Raw genomic sequence first — 24030 nt, 5'->3', positions numbered from 1 at the left:
CAATGTGGCATTATTTGGAGGCCTTTGTTCCAGGTATGAGTAACATTCTTATGCCTGATGACAGATCAATAACTTCCTCCTCCACCATTGCACAATTTCTTCCATTACCATAGCTGCTGGGTCCATGGGCAAACATGAGATAGTAGGTTTTGTTGAAGCCAGTGGTCTTCTGAAGACTAATACTGTTCATAGAAGTGAAGGAACAGCTGATCACCCCTTCCTCCACTGACGCTCTTACATCAGAAATATTCCCCTGGTAGACAGGTAGAAATCATTTCAGCATAAAGTTGAACAGAGTGACAGTGACAGAGCATTAAATATGTTTTACAAACTGGCTTTACACCAGGGGTCTCAAACTCAAATTACCAGGGGGCCGCTGGAGGCAGTATCAAAATGACCCAAAAAATACACAAAATGACAAAAAAAAAGACACAAAATTACCCGATAAATACACAAAATTACTAAAAAAGGACACACAAATATTAGAAAAAGACACAAAATTAACAAAAAAAGACACAAAATTACCAAAAAAAAAGACACAAAGTGACAAAAAAAAGACACAAAATGACCAAAAAAGACACAAAATTACAAAAAAGACACAAAATTACTATAAAAAAAGACACAAAATGACAGAAAAAACTAAATTACTTAAAAATGACACAAAATGACCAAAAAAAGACACAAAATGACCAAAAAGACACAAAATTACAAAAAAAGACACAAAAGTACTAAAAAAAGACACAAAATTACTATAAAAAAGACACAAAATGACAGAAAAAACTAAATTACTTAAAAATGACACAAAATGACCAAAAAAGACACAAAATGACCAAAAAAAGACACAAAAGTACTAAAAAAAGACACCAAATTACCAAAAAAAATGACCAAAAAAATTCACACAATTACTAAAAAAGGACACATAATTATTAGAAAAAAAACCACAAAATTACCACACAAAAAACCCCACAAAATGACAAAAAAAAAGACACAAAATCACCAAAAAAATACACAAAAGATCGTCACGAGGGCCACAATCGCGAGTTTGAGACCCCTGCTTTACACCATGTCCGGACATAAATCAACGTTTTAAGTAAAACAACAGTACCAGAGGAAGAAGCTGTGGAGGCTCGTCCTGTTGAGAAAGCATGCTGCAGCTGCACCACGTGGTTGCTGCCCATGCCACAGATATAAATGTCGTCATTTCCCTGGGAAAGACAGAGTTACACTGTAATAAATTATTGTGTAGTCATTTCATTTTACTTAATATATTTGATAAAAAGTATTAAATATAAATGCGTCCTTGATTTTGAGGCAGTTGTTTAAGTAACTTTAATATAAACTTGACTATGACGGCATATTAGGGCCAAGTATGAATAAAAATAATTGTAATATTTAGAGAAAAAAGTTGCAAATTTACTAGATTAAAGTGGCAAATCTACAAGACAAAAAGTCGCAGATTTACAAGAAAAAAGTGGGGGAAAAGGCAATTTTTTTTCTCGCAGATTCACCTCTTTAAATCTCATAAATCTGCACATTTGGCCATACTTGGCCCTAATATGCTGTCATAGTCAAGTTCTCCTGGTACAACTCACTGAAGAATAACTCTTACTAACTTAATAACTGTTTGTATACGACTGTTTCTTGCAGATTTTTTTTCTAATTTTTTTATTTTTACATTGGAGGTCCAGGTCACAAAAAGGGGGGGGGGGGGGGGGAGCAATTTTTTTCACCACTTTAAATCTCATAAATCTGTGCATTTTTTCTCGTAGATTTGCCACTTTAATCTCGTAAACAATCTGCACAGGGTTAAAAAAAAAGAAAAGAAAAAGAAGATATTTCATCGAGTCAAGTATTTTGTCTTCAGATTACCATCATCTGATCGTCTGAGAATCCAAAAGAGATGTATCCATCAGAAGGACCTGTCATTTCATAGTGGACTGCTGCAGCAGAGGGAGACGGCAGCATGGCTGACATGAAGTAACAGCCAGCGCTGGTGGAAGGGTCACAGTGGGGAGGCTGACTGAAACACACCTTGGTGACACCGCAACCTGCACTGGTTATGCTCTTCTGCAGGAAAAAGACGTAATCATGTTAACCCTTTATCTGGCGAAGAATGTAAAAATCTGCAAGAAACAGTCGTACAAACAGAGTTATTCTTCAGTGACTTGTACCAGGAGAACTTGACTATGACGGCATATTAGGGCCAAGTATGAATAAAATGATAGTAATATTTAGAGAAAAAAGCTGCAAATTTACTAGATTAAAGTGGCAAATCTACAAGAAAAAAAGTCGCAGATTTAAGAGATTTAAAGTAGCAAATCTGCGCGAAAAAAGTTGCAGATTTACGAGAAAAAAGTGAAAAAAAAAAAAAAATTCTCACAGAATCACCACTTTAAATCTCATAAATCTGCAAAAAAAATGTCTTGTATATTTGCCACTTTAATGTGGAAAAAAACATACGGACCCGGGGGAGGGGGGTAATATTTTGAGAAAAAAGTTTACGAGATTAAAGTGGTGAATCTACAAGAAAAAAAGTGCAGATTTATGAGATTTAACGGGTGAATCTGCAAGAAAAGAGTTGCCTTTTTCCCCACTTTTTTTTGTAAATTTTTCGCGCAGATTTGCTCCTTTAAATCTCTTAAATCTGCGACTTTTTTTCTTGTAGATTTCCCACTTTAATCTTGTAAATTTGCCACTTTTTTCTCATGAATCTGCGACTTTTTTCGCGCAGATTTGCTACTTTAAATCTCTTAAATCTGCAACTTTTTTTTCCTCGTAGATTTGCCACTTTAGTCTAGTAAATTTGCGACTTTTTCCTCGTAAATCTGCGACTTTTTCGCGCAGATTTGCTCCTTTAAATTTCTTAAATCTGCAACTTTTTTTCTTGAAGATTTGCCACTTTAATCTAGTAAATTTGCAACTTTTTTCTCGTAAATTTGCCACTTTTTTCGCGCAGATTTGCTCCTTTAAATCTCTTAGATCTGCGACTTTTTTTCTTGAAGATTTGCCACTTTAATCTAGTCAATTTGCCACTTTTTTCTTGTAAATCTGCGACTTTTTTGGCGCAGATTTGCTACTTTAAATCTCTTAAGTCTGCTAGTTTTTTTCTCGTAGATTTGCCACTTTAATCTAGTAAATTTGCCACTTTTTTCTCTAAATATTACTATTAATTTTATTCATACTTGGCCCTAATATGCCTTCATAGTCAAGTTCTCCTGGTACAAGTCACTGAAGAATGAAAGAATAGAATCTGCAAGAAACAGTCGTACAAACAGAGTTATTTGTGTCTTTTTTAGTTATTGTGTATCTTTTTTTTTTTTTATCATTTTGTGTCTTTTTTGGTCATTTTGTGTCTGTTGTTGTGTCTTTTTTAGTTATTTTGTGTCTTTTTTTGGTCATTTTGTGTCTTTTTTTTTAGTCATTTCATGTCTTTTTTTGATCTGCTTTGTTTTTACGTCTGGATGTGATGAAGAAGTCATGATTTGGAGCTTTTAGAGACTCCACTGGGTTAAACTTAGAGAGCCCTGGGGTTCCCTGTTCCAAGTGAATTGTTTTTCTACCCTGCAATCTTCAGTCTCATGTCTTTGCTTTGCACCTTTTTGCTAATAATAATTACTTACGAGAGGCGGTGCAGGTTGATGTTCTGTGGTTGGTGTTTTTGCAGTGGAGAGACTTGTAGATGCATCAGTACTGTCATTAGCAAATGTCACGGAAGGACTTCTAACATCCAACCAGAAGGTCCTGTAATTCTGAACGAAGGACGCCCTGCAGAGACACACGATTCAATTTTCATAAATCGAGGTCAAAACACAGGATTATGCAATGTAATGACTGACTTTGGTGCATGGAAATAGAAAAGACTGAAAGTGAATAGAAGAAAATAGTTTGAATTCTTACTGGAACTGAATGGTTTTCATGTCTCCTGATGTTCCTGATCTCCATATCACCTGAATGGAGGTCTTTAAAGACTCTGATCTGTGGGATACAGCTGAGTTCTGGACACACACACACACACACACACACACACACACACACACACACAGCACAAATTAATTTTCCACACATATTCTTTTTTTTTTTTTTTTTTATATTTGTGGCCCCGGTATCATTTATTTATAAAAGGGGCATCCTAAAATCCCTACAATTAATAGATTTGACATGTTTATTTTATTATTTGCAGTAAATCGACACATCCATGCTTTATTATGAGAGCAGCAGAAATAAGAAATGGAGATGATCAAAGTTTTTAAAACAATTCATGGAACAATTATAAACATGTTGTGTATTTTTTGGTAATTTTGTGTCTTTTTTTTAAATAATTTTGTGTCTTTTTTTTGTAATTTTGTGTCTTTTTTGATAATTTTGTGTCTTTTTCTCATAATGTTGAGTATTTTTTGGGCCATTTTGTGTCTTTTTTGGTCATTTTGTGTCTTTTTTTGGTCATTTTGTGTCTTTTTTTGGTCATTTAGTAATTTAGTTTTTTTTCTGTCATTTTGTGTCTTTTTTAGTAATTTTGTGTATTTTTGGGGGGTAATTTTTTGTCTTTTTTAAAGTAGTTTCGTGTCTTTTTTTTGTGTCATTTTGTGTCTTTTTTTTAAGTAATTTATTTTGTTCCTGTCATTTTGGGTCCTTTTTTTTGTTATTTTGTGTCTTTTTCGGTCATTTTGTGTCTTTTTTAAGTAATTTATTTTTTTCCTGTCATTTTGGGTCCTTTTTTTTGTTATTTTGTGTCTTTTTTTAAGTAATTTATTTTTTTTCTGTCATTTTTTGTCTTTTTTAAAGTAGTTTTGTGTCTTTTTTTTGGGTCATTTTGTGTCTTTTTTTAAGTAATTTATTTTTTTCCTGTCATTTTGGGTACTTTTTTTTGGTATTTTGTGTCTTTTTTGGTCATTTTGTGTCTTTTTTAAAGTAATTTTGTGTCTTTTTTTGGTCATTTTGTGTCTTTTTTAAAGTAATTTCTTTTGTTAAGTAATTTTGTGTTTTTGGGTCACTTTGTGTCTTTTTTTTACTCTTTTTTTTACGGCCTCCAGCGGCCCCCAGGTAATTTGAGCCCTCTGGGTTACAGGATGTTTCTCCTGGTAAATGGTTCACAGAAAAGCCTTCTGAATGGGAGTAAACTCACAGGTGTGCGGCTGCAGGTGAGGAGCTGAGCGCTCCCTGCTGCCACAGTGAAGGAGCCCACCGTGGAGCCCCCCCCCTCCTCTCTGGCCTGTAATAGGAAACCCATGAATGGAGCGGAGCCTGGAGCCTGGAGCCGGACTGGTGGGGTGCACAAAACATGAATCACTGCCACTAAAGCACACTTTCATGAGCATAACACTCAGAAAATCACATGCTCATTCATTGCACACTTCACATTATTTTATTATTTAAATACTTGATTATCATCATTGATATCTAAACCTGGATGAATACAAAACTGTCTGAATAAAGACGACAGGCCAAAAGTTTGGAAGCAACTTAAATGTTTTGTTCACAATCGCTTTCTTAATTGTCTGGAGTCCATCTATTTATTAAGAATACACATCTTTTATTTACACTAATAACTTTATTTATATATGATATGTAGACAAGTTGAGAAAGCTAAAGTTAAAGTTCAATCATAGGAGCTTTCACAGTGTGACATTTATGTTTCTAGACTATTTTTAAAATGTGAATTTTCTTTCCACAATGAAAACTATTACTGTTTTTAATTAACATGCAAACAGACTGTTTTGTAGTTTTATTATGTATTATTATTTCTGCTGTTTTTGTGTGTATAAATGGTTTTAAAAATGTTTACATTTCCATAGAAACCTGTGTCTTTTGTTTGTATTTTGGGTTCCTGGCAGCTTTATACTTTGTTAATTAAAATAAAATGAAAAATCTGACTGATAGCCAAGTTTGTGTGGAGAAAAAGGAGCCATGCATGTGATGAAAGGACAGACTGGAAGATGATAAACAGAGACAGAAATTAATGCAGAGGAAGTTGACAAATTTGAACCAAAATCTCCTGGACTTGAGAGGGTTAAAAACCAGTCTGGATTCTTTCTGTTTTGGATGTGTTTACTGTATGATCAGACTTTACTTTCATTGAATTGAAAATAACTAAAAAAGACTTAAAAAAGACACAAAATGACCAAAAAAGACACAAAATGACTGAAAAAAACACTAAATTACCAAATAAAAAAGACACAAAATACCTAAAAAAAAAGACACATTACTAAAAAAGGCACAAAATGACCAAAAAAGACACGAAATGATCAAAAAAGACACAAAATGACTGAAAAAAGACAAAAAATTACTGAAAAAGACACAAAATTACAAAAAAAGACACAAAATGACCAGAAAAAGACACAAAATAACTAACAAAGATACAACAATAGACACAAAATGACCAAAAAAGACAAAAAATGACCCAAAAAGACACAAAACGACCAGAAAAAGACACAAAATGACCAAAAAAGACACAAAATGACTGAAAAAACACTAAATTACCCCAAAAAAAGACACAAAATAACTTAAAAAAAAGATACATTACAAAAAAAGACACAAAATGACCAAAAAAAGACACGAAATGATCAAAAAAGACACAAAATGACTGAAAAGAGACAAAAAATTACTGAAAAAGGCACAAAATTACAAAAAACGACACAAAATGACCAGAAAAAGACACAAAATAACTAACAAAGACACAACAATAGACACAAAATGACCAAAAAAGACACAAAATGACCAAAAAAAAGACACAAAACGACAAAAAAAGACACAAAACGACTTACAAAGACACAAAAATCAACCGTTATTAGTCTGGGTGAGTTTGGAAGTCGTATTAACGTTTGACTAAGATGCATGTCGGTAGGAAAGACTGAATGAAAAGTTTTGAAATAAATTCAAATGCTTGCAATTACACACAAAAAAAACCCCCCAACTACAACATGCTTGAATAATGAGTATATGAAATCTGAGATAATGTACCTTTCACCTGGTCTCCCGGCCGGTAGCTGCTGTGGTCCACGGTGACGCTGAAAGGTGCTGCTCCTGTCTGTGGACTCTGTCCTGAGTGGTGAGGACGCATGTCCTCACAGCTGTCCACGACCAGACCCGAGCTGTAACACCGAACCACAGGAGCAACACACACCAGGAGCAACACAACACGGGCCATTGGCATCTAAAGATAGAAAACACCTGATTCATGAACACGGCAGGAGGGAAACTGAGAGCTTCACCTGTAGAACGCTGCTATTCAGCTGAGGGGAGCTTAGAGAAAACAATGACTGAGGGAGGGGGGGGAGGGAGGAGGGAGGGGGGGAGGAAGGGAGGGAGGGAGGGAGGAAGGGAGGGGGGATGGAGGGAGGGAGGAAGGAAGGGAGGGAGGGGGGAGGGAGGGAGGAAGGAAGGGAGGGAGGGAGGAAGGAAGGAAGGGAGGGAGGGAGGAAGGAAGGGAGGGAGGGAGGAAGGGAGGAAGGGAGGGAGGAGGGAGGGAGGGAGGAGGGAGGGGGGGAGGGAGGGGGGGAGGGAGGGAGGGAGGAAGGAAGGGAGGGAGGGAGGGAGGGAGGGGGGGAAGGAAGGAAGGGATGTAGAGGAGGAGGCATCAAGCAGACAGATACACACCTGCTGTTTATCATAACTAGTATCAGGGCAGGTGGGATGGGTTAGTGAGAGAGAGAGAGAGAGAGAGAGAGAGAGAGAGCTGTGTATGTGTGAGTCACTGCTGTTGCTAGGTGATGGCCTGTCCAGGCTTGTTTCTATTAACCCATTTAGGCCTAAAACGGCTGGAAAAAATGCCTGGAAAACCTCTGGGCGATTTTAAAATAACCCCTAAAATTTATTTTTTTTGTAATTTTATGTCTTTTTTTTTTTGTGATTTTATGTCTTTTTTGGTAATTTTTATGTCTTTTTTAAAAATAATTTTGTGTCTTTTTTTTGGTAATTCTGTGTCTTTTTTTTAAATAACTTTGTGTCATTTTTTGGTAATTCTGTGTCTTTTTTTTGGTAATTTTGTGTCTTTTTGCGGTAATACTGTGTCCCTTTTTTAAAATAATTTTGTGTCTTTTTTGGTAATTTTGTGTGTTTTTTGTTATTTTGTGTCTGTTTTTGGTAATTTTGTGTCTTTTTTGGTAATTTTGTGTGTTTTTTGTTATTTTGTGTCTGTTTTTGGTAATTCTGTGTCTTTTTTGGTAATTTTGTGTGTTTTTTGTTATTTTGTGTCTGTTTTTGGTAATTCTGTGTCTTTTTTGGTAATTTTGTGTGTTTTTTGTTATTTTGTGTCTGTTTTTGGTAATTCTGTGTCTTTTTTAAAAATAATTTTGTGTCTTTTTTGATAATTTTGTGTCTTTTTTGGTAATTCTATGTCTTATTTTAGTAATTTGTTTCTTTTTTTGGTAATTTTGTGTCTTTTTTGGTAATTTTGTGTCTTTTTTTGGTAATTTTGTGTCTTTTTTCGGTAACTCTGTGTCTTTTTTGGTAATTTTGTGTCTTTTTTTGGTAATTTTGTGTCTTTTTTAAAATAATTTTGTGTCTTTTTTTGCTAATTCTGTTTCTTCTTTTGTAATTTGTGTCTTTTTTTGGTAATTTTGTGTCTTTTTTTGGTAATTCTGTGTCTTTTTTAAAAATAATTTTGTGTCTTTTCTGATAATTTTGTGTCTTTTTTGGTAATTCTATGTCTTTTTTTAGTAGTTTGTTTCTTTTTTTGGTAATTTTGTGTCTTTTTTCGGTAATTCTGTGTCTTTTTTGGTAATTTTGTGTCTTTTTTTGTACTTTTGTGTCTTTTTTAAAATCATTTTGTGTCTTTTTTTGGTAATTCTGTTTCTTCTTTGTAATTTGTGTCTTTTTTTGGTAATTTTGTGTCTTTTTGCGGTAATACTGTGTCCCTTTTTTAAAATAATTTTGTGTCTTTTTTGGTAATTTTGTGTGTTTTTTGTTATTTTGTGTCTGTTTTTGGTAATTTTGTGTCTTTTTTGGTAATTTTGTGTGTTTTTTGTTATTTTGTGTCTGTTTTTGGTAATTCTGTGTCTTTTTTGGTAATTTTGTGTGTTTTTTGTTATTTTGTGTCTGTTTTTGGTAATTCTGTGTCTTTTTTAAAAATAATTTTGTGTCTTTTTTGATAATTTTGTGTCTTTTTTGGTAATTCTATGTCTTATTTTAGTAATTTGTTTCTTTTTTTGGTAATTTTGTGTCTTTTTTGGTAATTTTGTGTCTTTTTTTGGTAATTTTGTGTCTTTTTTCGGTAACTCTGTGTCTTTTTTGGTAATTTTGTGTCTTTTTTTGGTAATTTTGTGTCTTTTTTAAAATAATTTTGTGTCTTTTTTTGCTAATTCTGTTTCTTCTTTTGTAATTTGTGTCTTTTTTTGGTAATTTTGTGTCTTTTTTTGGTAATTCTGTGTCTTTTTTAAAAATAATTTTGTGTCTTTTTTGATAATTTTGTGTCTTTTTTGGTAATTCTATGTCGTTTTTTTAGTAGTTTGTTTCTTTTTTTGGTAATTTTGTGTCTTTTTTCGGTAATTCTGTGTCTTTTTTGGTAATTTTGTGTCTTTTTTTGTACTTTTGTGTCTTTTTTAAAATCATTTTGTGTCTTTTTTTGGTAATTCTGTTTCTTCTTTGTAATTTGTGTCTTTTTTTGGTAATTTTGTGTCTTTTTGCGGTAATACTGTGTCCCTTTTTTAAAATAATTTTGTGTCTTTTTTGGTAATTTTGTGTGTTTTTTGTTATTTTGTGTCTGTTTTTGGTAATTTTGTGTCTTTTTTGGTAATTTTGTGTGTTTTTTGTTATTTTGTGTCTGTTTTTGGTAATTCTGTGTCTTTTTTGGTAATTTTGTGTGTTTTTTGTTATTTTGTGTCTGTTTTTGGTAATTCTGTGTCTTTTTTAAAAATAATTTTGTATCTTTTTTGATAATTTTGTGTCTTTTTTGGTAATTCTATGTCTTATTTTAGTAATTTGTTTCTTTTTTTGGTAATTTTGTGTCTTTTTTGGTAATTTTGTGTCTTTTTTTGGTAATTTTGTGTCTTTTTTCGGTAACTCTGTGTCTTTTTTGGTAATTTTGTGTCTTTTTTTGGTAATTTTGTGTCTTTTTTTAAATAATTTTGTGTCTTTTTTTGCTAATTCTGTTTCTTCTTTTGTAATTTGTGTCTTTTTTTGGTAATTTTGTGTCTTTTTTTGGTAATTCTGTGTCTTTTTTAAAAATAATTTTGTGTCTTTTTTGATAATTTTGTGTCTTTTTTGGTAATTCTATGTCTTTTTTTAGTAGTTTGTTTCTTTTTTTGGTAATTTTGTGTCTTTTTTCTGTAATTCTGTGTCTTTTTTGGTAATTTTGTGTCTTTTTTTGTACTATTGTGTCTTTTTTAAAATCATTTTGTGTCTTTTTTTGGTAATTCTGTTTCTTCTTTGTAATTTGTGTCTTTTTTTGGTAATTTTGTGTCTTTTTTTGGTAAATCTGTGTCTTTTTATTTTAGTAATTTTGTGTCTTTTTTTTTGTTGGTAATTTTTTGTCTTTTTTTAAACCCATTTAGGCCTAAAACGCCTGTAAAAAATGCCTGTAAAACCTCTGGGAGATTTTAAAATAACCCCCTAAAACCTGAAGTTTTTCTGTAAATTCAACAGAAGTGTCAACTCTTCCTACTAAATAATAGATTTTTCAGCCTCTGTAGCAGATAGAAATGAAATTCCAAAGGTATTTGAGAGCTTATAGCTGTGGCTTTCAATGAGAAGTTGAGTTTAATTGTCCAAATCTTCAATAAAGTTTTTTTTTAAAATCAATGTGTTGCATTGCGACACTCCCACATGTAGTATAGTAGTCACTAGGGCTTATTATAATGGGAAACTAGTCCAACTACTAAGGACATTGTACATGCACAATACATTGTATTGCTCTTTTATACTCCCCCACTTGACCTATTGTGTGGAGGTATGGGGAAGCACTTACAAAACAAATACAGAGCCTATATAAGGCTGTTTCCACTACCGCCCAGTACCCAGAATGAGGCGGGTCTCACTCGCCGAAACGCCCCTAATATGAATAAGAGCCGTCCTGAGCTCCATCCATCCATCCATCCATCCATCCATCCATCATCCATGCATCCATCCATCCATCCATCCATCCATCAATCACCCATCCATCCATCCATCCATCCATCCATCAATCACCCATCCATCCATCCATCCATCCATCAATCACCCATCCATCCATGCATCATCCATCCATCAATCACCCATCCATCCATCAATCACCCATCCATCCATCCATCCATCCATGCATCATCCATCCATCAATCACCCATCCATCCATCCATGCATCCATCCATCCATCCATCCATGCATGCATTCATCCATCCATCCATCCATCCATCCATGCATGCATGCATCCATCCATCCATCCATCCATCAATCACCCCTCCATCCATCCATCCATCCATCCATCCACCCATCCATCCATCCATCCATGCATGCATGCATGCATCCATCCATCCATCAATCACCCCTCCATCCATCCATGCATCCACCCATCCATCCATCCATCCATCCATCCATCCATCCATCCATCTATCTATCTATCTATCTATCTATCTATCTATCTATCTATCTATCCGTTAAACACAATAAATGTGACACATTGGAATTCTTAACCCGTGTGAATGTTTGCGTGCGTGCGTGCGCGTGTGCGTGTGCGTGCGTTTTAGGGCGGGGGGGGGGGGGGGGGGGGGGGTGAAGGGGCGTGGTTTAGACCAACATCACAGGCTGAAGCAACTTCCCAGCATGCCTCCAACCTCCGTCGACCATCATTATCCAGGTCGCCTTCCTCCCTCCGCCGTGTCCCCCTGAAGCCTGTGGATGTGACCCGTGGATGTTTCCAGTCACGGAATGAAAGCGACATAGTGTTGAAGGAGCACCTCCTCCTCCTCCTCCTCATTCAGCATTGTCTTCTCCTCCAGCGGAGCTCGGCTTTTCACTCTCCCACCGGCGGAGACATGAGGAACCCACTGGCCGGTTTACTGCTCACATTGTGGCTATTTCTAGAGGTGAGCTTTATGTCTCATGCGCTATTTTTTGCACCTTTGATAGACAAACGCGTCTGGTTGCAAGGATAACTGTGACTGTGTCTAATATAGAGACCAGAGGTGGTTTTGTTGTTGCAGGCTCATCAGTCAGCTGTGATGTAGCTCCGATACAATGTCGCCTGGTAATGTTTTGACAGCGCTGTTCGCCAAATTCAATTCACAAGTAATGCAATTTAATGCTCCTGTAAATGACGTCAAATTTACACATCGCAGACGAAAAATTAGGATTATTGCAAAATGCATGCCGTCGTCTGGTGACTTCGGCATGTAAATGATGCACCAAGAAGCTCTTAATGCCAATCAAATCTCCACATTTGCATTGAATGCATGCCGTTATGTATCTACCACCATGTTGATTGTGATGTAAAGGACATATTGACATCAAAACAGGTGATGCTGGTGTTATGATATAGCTACAGGAAAGATGAGTCCTTTTTGTTGCCTGTCATTCTTTGTCCTTGTGCACATACCACCTTAATGTTAGATGCTTACTAGGTTACTGGGCCTGTAGGACACACAGGCAGGGGCGTAGATGGGATTTTTGAACTGGGGGGGACGAAGCTGTCAGCTGTTATTTTTCCACTCCATGCCTTAACCACAATATGTTTTTATTTAAACATTTTAAATGAACTGTAGTGTTAACAACAACAACCAATATATTTACATAAATAAAAAGAAGTTTGTACATGAAATTCTCAGTGCAGCCAAACTAATATACTGACTTGAAGCTGACTCAATGAAGGACCCAAAAACATCTCTCCTCCTTTATCACCCTGAACATACTGCTGGGACATTTCTTGTCTGTCCAGTCTGTCAAGAATTTAGAACCAGTGTTTCCCTCAGGATTGTCTGAGACTATCAGTGCGTTTACATGCACAGTTTAATCGAGCTATTTAATCGATATTGGCGTCTTATCAGACTTCAGTCCTTGTCCCAGTTTACATGCAACTGAGATAATTGAATAACTGACGGGAACGTGTCCTCCTCCTCAACACTGGGTGGCGATAATCGTCGTTTCAGCGGGTTATTATGGCGCCCTTTTCCGGTTGACCTCAGTTTGACGCTTTGTGCCGTTGCTACTGACCGACTAATGCGACCTGCTAATGCGACCTACTAATGCGAACAGCTAATGCAACCTGCTAATGCGACCTACTAATGCGACCGGCTAATGCGATTGGCTAATGCGACCTGCTAATGCGACCGGCTAATGCGACCTGCTAATGCGACAGGCTAATGTGACCGGCTAATTCGACCTGCTAATGCGACAGGCTAATGTGACCAGCTAATGCGACCTGCTAATGCGATCGGCTAATGCGATCGGCTAATGCGACCTGCAAATGCGACCGGCTAATGCGACCGGCTAATGCGACCTGCTAATGCAACCGGCTAATGTGACCGGCTAATGTGACCGGCTAATGTGACAGGCTAATGCGACCAGCTAATGTGCATGCGCATATGCGTTGTCTTGTCATACATGCCGGCGAAAATCCTATTCGAATCGCATTATCTGGGTGTCTTAATCAGAGAGTTGTAGAACTCCGGCATCAGTCAGACTAACACGTTTACATGCACTCTAGTTGTCCAGTTATAGTCAGATTAATGCAATAATTTGTTTTTTTCAAGTGTCATGTAAACGTACTGAATGATGGGGGACCTGAACAAAGTAGGGGGTCTGGGGGCATGCTCCCCCTGAGAACATTTTTGCCCTAAAAGCCTAAATTTGGTGCCTCTCCCACATTCTAATGCCACTATTCCGTCTTAATCATTGCACATTTTTATGAATTATTGTAAGGGTTCTGTTTTATTTAAGGCGTCATTTTTGACAGTCTTCTTGTAAATTCTGTGGTGGATTCTGCCAACACATCCATGTGCTCTTATTTTGAAAGCTACGTGTTTGCTTTTTTTCGAAGGCGGGTCTAACACGTTCTTACCGTAGCGCCTTATGGTGTGTTATATTAACACTGAAAGTCGGATCTTGGAGCTCGGAACAGTGTTGAAAATTCTGACATTCGTGTAGACCTTGAACGCACCATTAGCTGCCAGACTGTCTATGTGCTGTAATGTAAATAAGTCTAACGGAACATTAATCCTCTGTTTTACCTGCAATGTTTGTTGCCTGCATGTGCACAAGTGATCCTCTTTTCTTCACCTGTAGCACATGCGCTCTGACGTCTTAATGAGTACATTTTTGAGTTGCAAATGTCCTGGATGTCCTTACGTAATTAATCATTATCATAGGGAGAATAAGCTGATGATATTGAGCTCTGATTTATCTTTTTTTTTTTTTTTTTTACATTGCCCTTGAAGCAGCGCAATGTGGTCACGGCGCACACTCTTCAGCCAAGCACAGTACTACTGCCACTCATGTCTATTCATGCATTATTAATTCTCATCATTATTATTTTATTTTATACAGCTGACTTAGTGAGCATCATCTATTTTGAATGTGAGCTGGCAGCCTTGAGGGACTCAAGCTTTTAGACCATGTATTGTAACTGCTGTGTTCACTTGTTTTTATCAACCTTGATCAACAAAATTCAATTCACTTCAATTGTATTTATGTAGCCCAGAATCCTCAATTCACAGTCCGTACAGGATACAACACTGTCTGACCTGTAACCCTCACAGTCGACAATGAAAACCTCAAAAAAAAAAAAGGAAATGCTCAAAACACCAAGAGGAAAAGGAGGATGTGAGGGAATCAACTTGTGTTTGTTGTCTCTGAGACAGCAATTAGACAGGGGAAGACACCTCTTCAGTGAAACCAGGATATTGTGTGGATTAGCTTAAAATATAGGAAAAAGCATGTAGCAACCCGGGAGAAAACTTTGTGCATTTAAAGCACTAAATGAGAGCAAACACCTCACATAACATTTTCCACAGTCGGGAGATACTGTATTATATCATCTTTATTGTTATCCTACTGTGACATTTGTAATTGCTGTCAACATGCTTTCCACTAGGAAATGGAGTAGCCGGCCAATTTGGAAAAATAGCTGGCTAGGGGGGGAGAAGTTTTTTTCCGTAACAGGCTAAATTTGGTAGCTTCTCACACATTCTAATGCTATTATTCTTTAATATATACTAATCTTAATGATTTTAAGAATTATTTTAATCGAGAATAAGGGTTCTTGTATTTAAGGGCATCTTATTTTCACAGTCTTCTTGTAGAGTCTGTGGTGGATTCTGTTAACACACTCTTATCTTGACAGCTGCAAGTGTTTAGCAACAGGAAGTAATTTGTCACAGATTAGCTTTTTCTGATTTCTATTTTCTTCTCAATGGGGCCATTATTTGAACTATTAACATCAAATTGTCTTGAAGATGATATTTTTACTGGTGAGTAAAACATTTTAGGTAATAAATCAAGTGAGAAGTTTTCTCATTTTGCATTGAAATGAATGGACAGATTTTTTTTTGCAGCAATACTTAGCGCCCCCTGCTGGAATTTTTGGTAGAATGCAGCTTAAGGCACTTCCTGGTTTGCCTCCATGCTCAGACCAGGAGGTTGCCGCCTGTTTAATGCCAGTAAACGCCTTGTAACTGCCACTTTCTTGCCTCTTCTGGACTATGGGGATGTTTTGTACATTAACGCTTCAGTTCAGTCTGTTCGTCATTCGTAACTGGTTGTAAAGCCCTCACACACCATTGTACTCTCTATTCTCTCGTCAGTTGGATTTCATTATCAATCCGCAGTGTTTTGCACTGGTACAATTTTATTTACAAATCCGTCCTTGGTCTGTTGTCCTCTTATTTATCCACGTACATGTCATATAAACCGTATTGCTGTAGTCTGCGCTCCCAGGACTTCTTGACTCTCTCTGTCGAAGAAAACAAGCTAATATCATCTGTTTCTTAACTCACTTAATGTTCGAAAAAATGTCATCACAGAGCTATAATCCCCATGGACACCACCGTAATAACACTTGTTTTGGATTATGCAGACTGACTGTTGCTTTAACTGATTGAGAAGATGTTTTATCAGCAGATGAAACATTAAATTGTACATTTGCTCTATTTTTTACTTTAATATTGAGTATACTGAGTTGATAAACATCAGCATCGTTACCTCTAGACTAAATACGTGCGTCAGTGAGGCTGTTGGTGCGTGTTGGTGGCGCATCTGTGAAAAAATAGCTTTGTTAGAGCGATCTAAAAAAATTGTTACATCTCCCTTTTTTAGAAATCTTCCTGCGTTTTTAATATGGGAGCCAATGAGGCTGTTGGTGCGGGTTGGTGGCGCATCTGTGCGTCCTACGCCCAAACTATAACTCTGACAGCTTTCTAAGTTCTAAATTCTACAAATTTTCCTACGTTTCTATGTATAAATTATTTCTGTAGAGTGGAATTTGCGGCCTGGAGCGCAGTTTTCAAATTTATTTTTTGACAGTTTTTTCTCTCCCTCTACACTCTGGCGATGATGTCACACACTGTGACACGAACATTCCGTGCAATACACACCCATTATAATCTCAGAATTTCTCCAAAAATGATCATGGTCATTGAACAGGGATTGATAAAAAACTATATGACCTATCGAAACGTGGATTAATACACAAGACTTGTGTCTACTGTTTAAAGTTTAAATGGGGTCTCTAGGTGAAATTATGCCGGAGAAGTAGACGTTTGAAAATCTCCAATTATTGTTCTTTTTCACTCATTTTTTTTTCGGCCGTCCCATTCATTTCAATGCAAAATTTTGGGCAGTTTTTCGTGACTTACGTCACGAAAAATTCCTATTCTGTAGAGAAAAGTAATAGCACACCGATCCCGATCAAACCGCACGTTTTGATATCTAATTTGTCCTGCAACTCTTCAAGTTGTAGGACTAGTAGCGGGAAGAAGAAGAGGAAAAAGAAAAAACCCATAGTATAACAGTAGTGCTCGGTGCTTTGCTCATATCATGTTTGCATCTTGCTAATGGGCATGTATTAGTATTATGCATAGGATTTTTATTCAGTCAAATGTAACATTTGCTGAGTTTGTTGATTTAAAAAAAAAAACTTTATTGAAGGTTTGGACAAATAAACTCAACTTCTCATGAAAGCCACGGGTATAAGCTCTCAAATACTTTTTAAATATTATTTCTATCTGCTACAGAGGCTGAAAAATCATCTGTTGAATTTCCAGAAAAACTTCAGGTTTTAGGGGGTTCTTTCAAAATCGCCCAGAGGTTTTACAGGCATTTTGTCCATGCGTTTCAGGCCTAAATGGGTAGTGACGTTTATGATGTGCTGGTTGAAGGAGAGGGTTTGATCGAAGGTGACGTCAAGGTTTCCGATGTGATAACAACCTTCATCTGTTTCTCTTTTACAGTGTGTTGAAGCCAAAAAGTACTGCTGGTATTTTGAAGGCGGATACCCCATCTACTTCATGTAAGTACCACAACGTGTCTGTCGACAACTTTAAACCAATGATCTTGAAAATGCAGAAAAAAACCTTGCATGCCCATCGCAAGTTATGTCTTTTTTGGTCATTTTGTGTCCTCTGTGGGTTTTTTTTTGTCATTCTCTCTTCTCATTTTGTGTCTTTTTTTTTCGGTCATTTTGTGTCTTTTTTAGTCCTTTAGTTGAACATAAAATGTGATTTTGAATCTTTTTTTACTTTCAAAACACTATCATGCTCAATAAAGAATTTTAAATGTTGCAAATGTGAACAAAGGTGTCAAATCTAACATATAAGAGGGTTCCATCCAGTTCTATCATTTGATACTAAATCTATTTGAGCTTGTCTCCAGTTTTACTTGGTATATCATCATCAAACTGAAACTGGCCTCATGGAGTTTACAGCCAGAACTTTAGAGGTAAATTTACAGTAGGGCTCCACGCTGCTTTGTTTTCTAGTCTGGATGGAGGCAACAAGTCTCGATTATTTGGAGCTTTTGGACACTCCAGAGGGTTAAAGGTTCATGTGGCCTTAATTGCCTGATCATGTTGGTTTTCCCTACACAACATAAGGAAGATTAGACCTTAACTAACCATTCATGCAACACAACTCTTGGGATAGGCCCTTGTGCTATCATGTAAAGCATGGGTCTCAAACTCGCGGCCCACGGGCCAATTGCAGCCCTCGTGACGATATTTTGTGGCCCCCACCTTAATATGAAAGTTTGATGTGAGTTTTATATGAATGTCTCTTTACCGTGTTGTGTGTGGAAGGTCCCTTTATTGCTCCAGCTGGAGGTTTGTTTCACTTGTTTCTATGACGACGTTAACAAAAAGAAGAAAGGCAGCTGCTACCGGAGCGTTTATTATCTGCCGTGTTGTTGTTACCGGAAGAAGTGGAAATGTTAGCCAAGAAGTTAGCTATGTAGTTAGCTTAACAAGCTACTTAGCCAAGAAGTTAGCTAAGTAGTTAGCTTAGCAAGCTTTTTAGCTAAAAAAAATGGATATGGGTAATTTTTCACCCATGTTGTGCATTAGAAGAGTAGTGACACAAAAAGGGATTTTATTGAAAAATTAAAAAAAGGAAAGCATACAATGAGGAAAAAACAAACTAATTGAGGAAAACCTGGAATACAGAATGATGAAAATAATTTATTACAGAGATATAGAACATAAAAACTCATACATATCGGGTCACTTTAGAACCATGTTGTGCATCAAAGGGTTAAAAGAAAATGGAAGATAAAGAATCATATGATTAGGTGCGTGGAAAGCATTGTCAGGCAACTCATGGGGCTAAAGTTTGCCTAATTATCTGGCAAATGATTACCAAGCTAACTGATAAATATCCTTCCAGTCATACAAATAAGGGGCCTGCTTTGGTCTACTAATTTGTGAAATCAGGGCTTCATTGTTTAGAAACCTCTTGGATTACTTTGACATTTTGAGTGGTGAAAGAGCCATTATTGTTAGTGTAACCTGCATATGTGCGATGTAAGAACAGAAAGCTTGGCAGCCATGGCAACAATAACTAAGGGTGGCAGGTCGTCGGGGACAGTAACTTGATTCCTTTATGAACACCTTTCTGTCCCACAGAAGCCAAATTAATGGAGAACATCATCTAGAGTTAAATAAAATGTAGATATATCAGTTAATTGGCGTCCCTTACTCTGAATTTACATAGTCAAATCTGATTGGACAAATTCTGTAACTCTATAATCAACTGATCGTCAAATCGTGTTTTTTTTCTTTTTCTTTATTTATCCCCCCCTATGTTTAAGATTTATGTTGCTTAGTGTAGATGAAAAAAGCTAAATCAACTACATTGGGGTGGAGGTTTAACAGAGAACCATTTTTCTAAACTCCAAAAAGTAGTGCTCTACCACTGCTTGCTACTTTTTTTATGTGAGTGTTGTTGTTATTTAGCCCATTATCTGAGCTTCACTGTGTGTGTGTGTATGTATATATTTTAAGGTTAATTGTGCTATTGACCAACACTTCACTGTGCTTCTGTGTTGTAGCTGTCGCTCCTACGAAGACTGTTGTGGGACTCGCTGCTGTGTGAGAGCACTGTCCATTCAGCGACTATGGTACTTCTGGTGAGTTATAAGCCGTGTTTCCTTTAGGGGGAAGAGTGGCCACCGGGAAAGTCTCAGGCCACGCCCTCTCAAATTAAACATGGGAGACGCAACTGTGGCCGCTGTCGCTAACTGGCGAACAAAGCATCATGGCTAATTATGCACATCATCTCCGCTGATCATAAACATCTTGATCGTGAGTTAACCGGCATCGCTAACTGTGCACAGAGTGTCCAGTGCTTGTTGTAAACAAACAGAGATCACTAAGTGAACACCTCCTGCAGCAGCAGCACATACATACTGTACTGCTACAGAGCTAACTGTTAGCCTGTTAGCAATTTGCTGACTGGACGCTAAGGGGTTAACATCCCCTCTGGCTCTGCAGCTGGGAGAGACTGCTGCAGGAGGACTGTGCCGCTTCAACTCGTTCTAACTCTTCTTAACGAGCCGCCGGCCCCCGCAGCTTGTTAAGAAGAGTAAGAACGAGTCTCCAAAAGTCTCCAGTAACACCAGAAAAAGTTGCTGGATTTGTCTCCAGTCGCTTTCTTGAAAAATAGTCTAGGGGGTCTGAAAAGTCGCTAAATATAGCAACAATGTTGCTAAGTTGGCAACACTGCTTCGCCAGCTTTTACAAATGACGCGTGTTGTTGTTGTGGCGTCGAGTACTACGTCACATCCTGCTTAGCGTTCTATCCAATCAGCAACCAGGATTTTTTTCAGGGGAGAAAAACGGCCCTGCTCTTCTACAGGGACAAAAGAAGTCCGGACAAAAGACTGCTCAGGACGGCTCGTATTCAAATTAGTGGCGTTTCGGCGAGTGAGACTCGCCTCATTCCGGGTATTGGACTGTAGTGGAAACACCCTTATATTTTGGGCTGTGTCCCTCTGCTTTTCTGTGCATCTATCTGTCTGTCTACTGATTTTGTCAAAACGATAGCATCACAACTGTGCTAGATCCAGTCAAGTAATTTTACAGGTGTGTTGTTAAGAATAAAATGAACTTCAAGTTCAAAGATAGGTGTGGCTGAAGCAAGGGCATAAAAACATAGCATTTTCTCTCAAAATGGAATTTGAGATTATTGTCATTTTTTTATTACTCTTGTTTCTTTCCAGCTATGTATTTGCTACATCTCTGTCAATTGTAGTGGGACATAGCATTTTCATTGTATTGTCTATTTTACATTATAAGTAGTTGGATATGTGTTTATTGTGGCCCTGGTGTGTTGTCGTTTGTTGTTTGTGTCGGAAAATGTAATAAAAATATTACTAAAAAAAATAAAAATAATTTTGTAATATAAACATGAGACAGATTTAAACTGGAGCCACAACGGAGTGTAGTCTGGTCGTATGTGGATGACGTTTTAACAGTATCAGCTTCTACTAACAACCACAGACCAAAGTCAGAAGATAGTTAAAGACCAGGTTGATGGTCTCAAGCCGGTGAAAAGTCATCTTTGTTTTTTCCACTCAGGGTGCTGCTGATGATGGGAGTATTGTTCTGCTGTGGTGCTGGCTTCTTTGTCCGTAGAAGGATGTATCCGTCCCCTTTGAGAGACGAGCCAGCCTTCAACGTCTCCTTCACCAGGCACCCCGCCACGAGTCCAGGTACACTAGTACACAAATTAAAAGGTTGCAAACTTTGTCAGGGATTTTTTATTATTTAGGCTAGGGTGAAAGCCGGGTCTCTCTCCTGACAATTAAGATTATTCAGTCACATTTTGTTGGTAATTTACTTTTTTAAATCAAACCTCGTAATGGATGCACAGTAATTAAAATATTCACATTGAATTACTATTTTAGACCCAAAGAACAATGCAAACATACAATCTTAGAGGAAACCAAAATATTTTTAATATATATTTAGAATTATCATATTTTAAGTTTCCACTATGGGTTTTTCTTTTCCACACATTCAGGTTTTTTTAAATGGTTTCCTAACTAAAAAAAATCTGTTCAGTTCAGTTTACAAATACAAAGCAAAGTTAAATTCGATTTAGTTTATAATCCATCTAGTCATATAAATTAAGAGAACAATCTCAAGTTTAATCTTCAAGTAAAATGAGTGGTTGAGATCTACACAGCTGTCAGTCAGAAACATTTGCTTTATTTTTTGACCCCACTAGATGGAGGTCCTGGCTTAAAAGAAAAAAGGCTATAAATTGTAATTGGGTGTGGTTTCAGCCCTTTGTTGAACAAAGAGTGCCATCTAGTGGGCTAAAAAAATAAAGAAAATGGATCAAGAAGCTTTGTTGTGACTTCACTAGTAATAGTCATAGTAGCAGTAAAAGTGACAGACTGTCTATAGCAAGACTGCAGCAGGCGCAGCAACAGGCCAGACCCTATCACAATCCATGGTGAGCATGATAGTAGTACAGTAGAAGGACAGAAGTAGAACCACCGCCGCAAATCATGGCAGTCCTAGCCCAACCGTGATCCATGGTGGATGGTGCTATTAGTGAATGGCTAGCAAGGCTGCAGCAGCAGGAGTGGCCAGAGTCAGTGCCCAAGACATGGTCTATGGTGATTTTGATCGTTGAAGTCATTAAATCTAGATAATGAGTTTTGCAGGTGTTCAGGTCCCAGCACAATTACTTCAGTTTTATCTTAACATTAGGAAATTGTGGACCATCCTTAAGGCATGCATGAAGTTTGGCTAGCTGATCAATTTCATCTGGCTTGATTGATATATAGCCTATATATATAACTTGGTGTCGTCAGCATATTGAATGTTTTCTAATGATATTTCCTAAAGGGACCATATAAATTGTGAATAAAATTGGTCCAAGCACAGAACCCTGTGGAACACCATGATTAACATAGGATGTAGTGGTCTTTTCACTAAATGATGACCCATGAGTCTTGAGTGAAAGATAATAGTGTATGAAACCATAGACCCCGCAGTCTGTAAGCAAGTGATTTGATACGAGATGGTAAATATTTCTCCTCTTCTTTCCAGTTTCCCAGCAGCCGGGGAGTATGCAGGGCTTCGGGGTCAATGGAATGACAGGTGGCGAACCAGGGGTTAGCATGACACACCCGGCATACCCGTCACAGCCTGGCTCCGCCCATATGATGATGATGGGCTCCTACCCTCCTCCTCCATCCTACTGCAACCACCCACCTCCGTCCTACGAACAAATATTTCAAAACAGCAACAAGAAGTAACATCCAAAAGAAACTAAAGAAATGGAACTTGAAAAGAAAATATTGCAAGGAAGGAAAAGCACTGAGAGGCTGAATCACGTTGTTTTTTTTCTGTAACTCAATTGTTTATGGATGTAGAGAACTTCAAAAGCACACAATTTCTTGTCTTGTGCAAAAGACGCACAGTAACCAGAATTTAGATGCACAGGCACACTCATTCACTCACTCTCACACACACAAGCACAAACACACTGCTTCATCTGCAGAACTTCTTTTACTCCTGATTTATGTTGAGCCACGTGTGGAGTTCAAGTATCTCGGGGTCTTGTTCACGAGTTAGGGTAGAACGGAGCGTGAGATGGACAGGCGGTTTGGTGCCTATGGTCCCTACCTATGGTCATGAGCTTTGGGTAGTGACCGAAAGAACAAGATCGCGGATACAAGCGGCTGAAATGAGTTTCCTCCATAGGGTGGCTGGGCTCAGCCTTAGAGATAGGGGGAGGAGCTCAGACATCTGGAGGGAGCTCGGAGTAGAGCCGGTCGAAAGGAGCCAGTTGAGGTGGTTTGGGCATCTGGTAAGGATCCTCCCGGGCGCCTCCCGTTAGAGGAGTTCCAGGTCCAACTGGTAGGAGGCCCCGGGGAAGACCCAGAACACGGTGGAGGGATTATATCTCTCTCCTGGCCTGGGAACGCCTCGGGGTCCCCCAGGAGGAGCTGGACGTTGTGGCTGGGGAGAGGGACGTCTGGAATGCCCTGCTTAGCCTGCTGCCCCCATGACCCGGCCCCGGATAAGCAGAGGAAAATGGATGGATGGATGGCTCTAGTGTAGTGATGGTGCCAGCCATGTCGACCAGAAGATGAGTGAGGAAGCAGCCACACTCGCCTGTCTCCGCTTGGTTGGTGTTCATACGGGACAGGAAGATGGCATGGTTTCACCACACCCCACTGGCGTATACAGATTCTGCCAATGGCATGTGCCGCTCTTCATGCTATGACATTATGCCCGAAGGCAGCTGTCACTGATGTGATCATCGCTATACTTTTCTGGCAGCTAACCCAGTAGCTGCATTTTAACCCAATTCTTTTAGCATAGCAATGTAGAACCTGATAATGTAATAAATTCCCGATAATGTAATAAAAATCTGCACTTGAGTCCATTGAAAATGTAATAAAACCTGATAATGTAATAACTTCCCGATAATGTAATAAAGTGCATTTCCCAATAATGTAATGCACTTTTTTTTTTTTACCAATAATGTAATAAAGTATAACATTAATGGGAGGTTATTACATTATCAGGTTAGCCTTCATTTCTCAAGTCCTGATAATGTAATAATTCCCCAATATTGTAATAATTTAACAGCAGACCACCCATTACTTGGGTTCAAGTGG

At 37.7% G+C, this 24030-nt stretch overlaps 2 protein-coding genes across 2 annotated transcripts in view; one reads left to right on the top strand and one right to left on the bottom strand.

Moving 5' to 3' along the window:
• zgc:163022 (putative ferric-chelate reductase 1) overlaps positions 1 to 7253 on the bottom strand; it is a 22281-nt gene extending 15028 nt beyond the window's left edge. The window contains exons 1-7 of the mRNA XM_059327404.1: positions 6958 to 7253; positions 5123 to 5259; positions 3898 to 3995; positions 3621 to 3765; positions 1870 to 2064; positions 1098 to 1205; positions 86 to 253 (exon numbers count right to left, since the gene is read on the bottom strand). Of these exons, the coding sequence (XP_059183387.1) occupies positions 86 to 253; positions 1098 to 1205; positions 1870 to 2064; positions 3621 to 3765; positions 3898 to 3995; positions 5123 to 5259; positions 6958 to 7150 (1044 nt within the window). The 5' untranslated portion in view covers positions 7151 to 7253. The remainder of the gene's footprint in view (positions 1 to 85; positions 254 to 1097; positions 1206 to 1869; positions 2065 to 3620; positions 3766 to 3897; positions 3996 to 5122; positions 5260 to 6957) is intronic.
• A 4439-nt stretch (positions 7254 to 11692) lies between these two features.
• Positions 11693 to 23734, top strand: vopp1b (VOPP1 WW domain binding protein b). Its single transcript, XM_059326860.1, has 5 exons — positions 11693 to 11993; positions 17349 to 17407; positions 19438 to 19515; positions 20966 to 21099; positions 22451 to 23734. The coding sequence occupies exons 1-5, from the start codon at positions 11943 to 11945 to the stop codon at positions 22657 to 22659; spliced, it is 531 nt and encodes a 176-aa protein (XP_059182843.1). The 5' UTR covers positions 11693 to 11942; the 3' UTR covers positions 22660 to 23734.
• The last annotated feature ends 296 nt before the right edge of the window (positions 23735 to 24030 follow it).

The sequence above is a fragment of the Centropristis striata genome, chromosome 23 (genome assembly GCF_030273125.1).
Source record: "Centropristis striata isolate RG_2023a ecotype Rhode Island chromosome 23, C.striata_1.0, whole genome shotgun sequence".
Lineage (NCBI taxonomy): Eukaryota > Metazoa > Chordata > Actinopteri > Perciformes > Serranidae > Centropristis > Centropristis striata.
The sequence above is the reverse complement of the archived record's forward strand: the minus strand, read 5'-3'. Positions and strand labels throughout refer to the sequence as shown.

Coding starts and splice junctions, on each gene's coding strand:
- vopp1b (XM_059326860.1), top strand. CDS start 11,943: ATGAGGAACCCACTGGCCGGTTTACTGCTCACATTGTGGCTATTTCTA. Junction 17,408..19,437: donor GGATACCCCATCTACTTCAT/GTAAGTACCACA, acceptor TCTGTGTTGTAG/CTGTCGCTCCTACGAAGACT. Junction 19,516..20,965: donor CAGCGACTATGGTACTTCTG/GTGAGTTATAAG, acceptor TTTTCCACTCAG/GGTGCTGCTGATGATGGGAG.